Source organism: Gavialis gangeticus, unplaced genomic scaffold (genome assembly GCF_001723915.1).
Source record: "Gavialis gangeticus isolate Ggan-Ray unplaced genomic scaffold, GavGan_comp1, whole genome shotgun sequence".
Classification (NCBI taxonomy): Eukaryota; Metazoa; Chordata; order Crocodylia; family Gavialidae; genus Gavialis; species Gavialis gangeticus.
This window is the reverse complement of record NW_017729004.1, coordinates 37,851,216-37,857,187: the sequence shown is the minus strand read 5'-3', so window position 1 is coordinate 37,857,187 and position 5,972 is coordinate 37,851,216. Positions and strand designations below refer to the sequence as shown.

Below are 5,972 nucleotides of genomic sequence, written 5' to 3'. Positions count from 1 at the left end.
AAAGATATCATGATGCACGTGTCAATTTAAAAGTGAATTCATACATGGTAATTTGTTTTCAATTGTACAACGCCAAGATAAAAATGGAACAAGCCTCTCCAATTAATAAACACATCCTATCAAAAGACCAGACTCTGGCTTAAAAAGTTCCCCCCCCCATGCAATCTGTATATTCCTCCTCCCCCTGCAAACAGGAAGGAAGCCTCCAATTCCCTTCACTAGGGTAAATTCCAAAGGTCAAGCTAAGAGACCCTTGCTTCTGCCTTTCTTTCAGAATAACTACACATTCAGCTACATACAAAATACAGTTTCCACATAACAGCTAAGTTACAGCAGGAAACAACATTAAGCAATTCAGCACTTACTTCCTCAAAATGTCCTGTTCATGATTTATGCAATTTACCTTCAAAAGCTGCAGAAGCCATTCACTAAAAATCTCAGGACCATCATTTATGGGAGTCGCACAGTATTCCAAACTATTAGTTTACAGGACCAGAATACAACATTTAAAGTCATGTGTGATTTAGTTGTTAAACAAAGTGAAGTAAACAAGACTAGAAACTGATGCTTTAAGCAGATACAAAAATACAGGGCATTATCTTGGGGACTGACAGTTGTGGGGGGGGGAACAAAAACAAACAAAAACCCAACAGCTTCACCAGAAGAAGCAACGCGTTAGTTTGACCTGGCTCCACAGCATCCGAATAGATCAGATGCTTCAGTGGGGCTTTTTGGTGCTTTTATCTAAAGCCGATTCAATCAGCTATTAGATAAAAGTGCCAAAAAATCCCCACTAAAGACCCTGATCTATACAGATATCGGGCAAGCCAGGTCCAGATAATGCAATGCCTCTTTCGGGTATGCACTATGCTTGGCACAGGGGTGCACCAAACTTAAAGTAAAGTACCATTTTGTTTTTTTTCCATGTCTGTAAGCAGCCCTTGACTTTAACTGACAGGGGTAACAAGCACTATTTTAAAGACTTTTTACAGAGGAAAGCTCATTACTCTGTCTCTTCACAATCAACAGTAGCAACTCAAAGGAAAGCGTTTGCATAACTCTGAAGACATCATTTTCCTACATTACTTCTAGTCTTCACTGTCAAACACACTAACAGATTATTACAGAAGCGAGCATACCTGCAAAAGAATTAACTCTGTCTATCCTAAAGACTCTTTTAAGAAATCCATGTACATTAATATTTGTCAGCTGAGGAGGTTAAAAGCAGCAGCTCGAACTGCAAATTCTTTGATTCTGTATGTTGGGAGCACAAAGAGAGAAATGACAAAGGAAGTTCATTACCTTCGCAACCCCCATATTGCAATTTAACACTCTGGAAAATTCATCACCAACCTTGCCAGTTTTATGCAATGACTCCCAGTTTTCTTTCATCCCGACAAGGCCTGCAACAAACTTTACTAGGAGCCAAGAAGGTTTGGAGGGAAGGGTTCATAAACAGAAACTACGGCTTATATTTATGTGGCACCTACCATAGTGCCCTACAGAAGGCCCTTACTCACTACAGGTGGGTTACCCTACCTCCCAACATGCCATTATAAAGATTTATTTACTCACAAGTAAGTGTCCAGCTTTCTAAGTCGTCACTTTAGCCTGAGAAATACTATGGTAACTTTATAAATGCTAATTTAATCAGCATTTTTTAAATCTCAGATAAAATTTAATTAACTAAGGAAAAAAAACTATGTTTTGTCCCACTCACCCTCTACATAGTTGCCTACATATTAATACAACTCCTTTTACAAGGAGATGAAAACAGATTGTTAGTTGAGGACTCAAAATCTGGCCTTTAAAAGTGCTGAAGGAAAGGTACTTAGCTATTCAAAAATATCAGATGCCTCATTTCTAGCTGCTTTCAACAAAAAAAAAATCATCACTAGAACTTATAACCATAGCCAGAAGTTTCAGACAGACTGAAAAATTTTATTACAAATTAAATCCAGTAATTTAGTTATTTAAAACTGTTTCCTGTTAGTCAAATCTTAAAAGAAAAAATCCCCAACATTTGAGCCAACTTCCTCTTATTATTTATTACTTCTACATTCCATTTCCTTTTCTTCCCTCCCTCAATAGTCACCACTTTAATTTTTCTTTCAGTACTCTCAGCCTTCCCTCTAATCTCACTGGCTTCATTCAGCATCTTCTTTAATAAGTCTAAGTCTTGCCCAGGTGAAGACAGATAGATACTAAATACAAAACATTAACCAGACACGTTCGCAACAAACATTTGCGTGGTTTGATCAAAAATGTCAAACAAAATCCATTTAGTTTCAACTTCACAAAGCACAGGTGGTGGCAACAGAGTAACACCTGCAATAAGAAGAACAGCATATTGCTGTTTGGATCTGAAAGACAGAGCATATGCACCGGTAGTCACACTTCTGTCAGAGACCTCACAGAGCCTGGTTTGAGTCACTTAAGTAGGGACCCAGATGATGACATCCCACATAATGCGGTACTTCGTCTATAGCTTCTCTTGCCTTGTTCTGCTTTGACTGCCTCTTCCCACAATAAAGATAAATGGGATTGCCATATCCAACCTAGATGTAAAAATACTGACTGACTTGTCCGATCAAAGATACTCAGTACAAACACTGTTTTGATCCCACCTACTCATTCTCACCACCCTACACTGCCTTGTATCCTCTAATCCTGTGGCAACGCCATCTAGGACACTGTCACTACTACAGTCAGTCCTCTGTAACAGTAGAACAGATGGCTTTGTTCAAGACTTACCTTACCAAAAATAATATCTATATCTCTTTCTCTCATCATCAGTACACTTTTTCTAAATTTGATTAAACCCACACACAATGCAAACTAGATATAAACCCCATGAGACTACTGCTTAAGTCCTGACTCTGCACTTTAGCATGTCAGATTCTTTCCAAAAAAGGAAAATACAGCCACTTGCAGACAAACTGGCACATACACAGCAGATTTTGATTCTCAAGTGATTGCTGGTTATGTGACTTTCAAATGACTAATGGGATTCATTTCTTTTAAAAACATTAGTAAGGTTTATGATTCTGATCATTTTAAATGAACACAGTGCCAAATAGATTCTTTGCAACTTTTCTCAAATAGAAAGAAGAGTCAGACAGGTCAAAACATGCGCTGCAATTACTATGCTCATGTGTTTGTCATATTTCCCATGAGTAAAACCAAATGCAACCTCGCCTTTTAAAAGCATTTGTATCAGCAGCTTTTTTCAGGTGGAGCAAGTAACTCTCAAGAACAAAACAAAAAGTTTAATTTGTGTTGCCTCCCATTCAGACAGATGTCAACCTTTCCCTATGCAAATTCTGATTTCCTAGTGCAGTTTCAATCCAACATGTCAAAATGATTACTTAGTATTTTCAGAAGCAATTTCCTTAAAAAACATTGTGGTTCCTTTTCAAGTGTGGTACTCCATAAAAAGGATAACCGGCTAGCTGCAGATGGATACCAAATAACTTGGAATATTAAAAACTGCATTGAGCTTTGGTACAGCACACCCAGCTGGGGACACATTACATTTGAAAGGCTTATCTGAAAGACAACTCATGGCACATAGTTCAGCTTCCTTTTTTCTACATCATTTTCAATGCCCCCCCCCCCGGGGGGGAGAGGGGGGAAGAACAGCTGAGCTCTTTGGGGCATGTGCAAGAGCTCAGTGTCCATCCACTCAGCAGTGGACGGAAGATTAGATTTGGAAGCAGAGAGATCAAATGAAAGCCTTGCAAACAGTTTAAATGAAAGTGTCCTTAAAGCAGAACCACAGAGGAGCCTCAGACAGGAGCGCAGGGAACTGGGTCACTAGGAAGCCACCGGCAGCAGGCTGGGGAGGCTGCAGAACCCGGGGCTGTCCCAGAAACAGGGACACCCCAGCAGTCCAAGGCCCAAGCACCCTGCAGCGGGAACAACAGGTCACGCCTCATACAAGTGACAGCCCCAGGCATCCACTGCCGTCCAGATGGGGCACCACAGCAGCAGCAAGCAGTGCCTCCTGCCCTGCCACGCACACCTGGGACGAGCGTGTCCTTTCAGCCCCATTGGTCCCCCAAGCGTGTCTGTGACCGCACACACTTACACACCTCCATACACACACTACCAAGGTGTGGGGGGCTCAGGCACTCCTGCCTCGCAGGAGTCCCTCACAGTGGGCCGGTACGGTGTGACTGTAACAGGGTGTGCGTGGGGTGGAAGCAGGGCAGGGGCAGTGTGCAAATGACTAACTGATGGGGGTGTGGGTCCCGCGGAGAGCAGAGCCTGGCAGCTGGCCGCGCCCTTCCTGACCTGCATGTGCCGCCCGACACACACACACACACACGCGCATGCAGGCCCCAGGGCGGGCGGCGCGACGTGACTCACAACAAACAAGCCCGGGGGAAGCGGACACACCCTCCGGGCGCCGCGGCCCACCCTCCGCCCGGTGGACTGGGATGAAGTTCAGCGGAAAACCTCGGGGGAGAAAAGCCCCAGGCTGCGGCGGGGGCCCTGCCCGGCTGCACCGCTCCCTGCTCCTGCCGCCAAGGCGGCCACTTCCTGCCCGGCACGGCTTGGGCTTGAGCTGCCACCCTCCCCGGCCCGGCCCGGCCCCGCCGGCGGCCGCACCTGGATGTAGTTGTTCTCGCAGTAGTCGGCGACGCGCGTGAGGTTCTGGTAGCTCTCGAGCAACGCGCGCTTGCCCGCCGGGATCTCCTCCTCTAGCAGCATCTGCAGCTCTGCCATTTTCCACCGCTCCGCATCGCTTCCCCCGCCTTAAAGAGACAGCAGCAGCAGCGGCACGGCCGCCCGCTAGCGGAGCATTGTGGGAGACTACCCCACCCATCCACCGCGAGGCAGCTTGGGAAATGTAGGCCGCGGCGCTCGTTTCTGCGCGCATGCGAAGGAGGAGCAGCGCCCCCGCCGCCTCCTGCGTTTGTCTTTACCACGGGGCGCGCGTGGGAGACTCGACTGCCCGCGCCGCGTCCCAGCTGCTACCGCGCTGACTGTCTGGGTGGTGGCTCCCCAGCGACCGCTGCCCGAGCCCAAGCAGTTCGCGGGATGCTTCTTTCTCATCCCTGTTCCTGGGTTTCTGGTTGTAGCTGTGTTGGTCTAAGGACACAGGCAGACAAGGTTCTTTGGGTAGATGTGATCTCTTTTATTTGACCAACTGAGTAGTTGCAAAAAGTTCTTGGCAAGCTTCCGGGCTCAGTCAAAGGGTGACAGCACCCAGAAGCTTGGCAAGAACTTTTTTCCAACTACTCAATTGGTCTAATAAAAGATACGCATCTACTCAAAGAACCTTGTCTTTCTCATCCCATCCTCTTTGGTTCTTCCAGCAAGCACTGCTCCCCCATTCAAAGTGCTGTGAGAAAGCCAGGAGGAAACCCTGGCAGCATCTGTGGTCCTTGTGGGAATGAACCAGAACACTCAGGGCACCAGAAGAGCAGGAGGAGGCTGAAGAGAGATACTTCTTCAGTATCTTTTCTGGGGCAGAGTATGAGTTCAGGCCACTTTTACTGAGTTGCGTGATAGCATCAGGCAGGGGTGACTGGTGCCTCTTGAGTCAGTGACTGGGAGGGGAAGGGGAAGGGGGTCCCCCGGCAGCCAATCCCACTGACCGCCTGCCCCTGTCTGCTGGCTAAACAGGGAGCACAGCCTGATGGGGTGCACCAGCACTCTCGGGGTGCATGTGCACCCCCTACGCATTGCCCCTGGCATCAGGCTTTCTTAGAATTGTGTGCACATCTCAGCCAGGAGCTGCAGTGGCAAAACTAGAATAAGGGACTGTGCCCAGAAGAGGACATGTTTGGTTCCCTGGGGACAAGAAGCAACGACACACCTTGTGCCACTGCTACTTGCCCCAGGCCTGTGCCAGGCTCTGGTTTTGGGTGGTGTGCACTACCACCACACGCGCTACCCCACTTTTTTTCCACACAGTTTTTTGACCCCCAGGATCTCCTGGGGGTCAAAAAACCCGTAGCACT

The 5,972-nt window shown here is 46.9% G+C and overlaps 1 protein-coding gene across 10 annotated transcripts in view; it reads right to left on the bottom strand.

Annotated features, from left to right (window-relative positions):
* Window positions 1-4,811, bottom strand: part of ABI1 (abl interactor 1) — a 139,611-nt gene extending 134,800 nt beyond the window's left edge. For 7 of the 10 annotated variants that reach the window (XM_019508258.1, XM_019508261.1, XM_019508265.1 and 4 more), the window contains exon 1: window positions 4,615-4,811. In XM_019508258.1, the coding sequence (XP_019363803.1) occupies window positions 4,615-4,731 (117 nt within the window). In that variant the 5' untranslated portion in view covers window positions 4,732-4,811. The remainder of the gene's footprint in view (window positions 1-4,614) is intronic. The other 3 variants (XM_019508262.1, XM_019508264.1, XM_019508267.1) reach the window with 1 other exon arrangement.
* Between the last annotated feature and the right edge of the window lie 1,161 nt (window positions 4,812-5,972).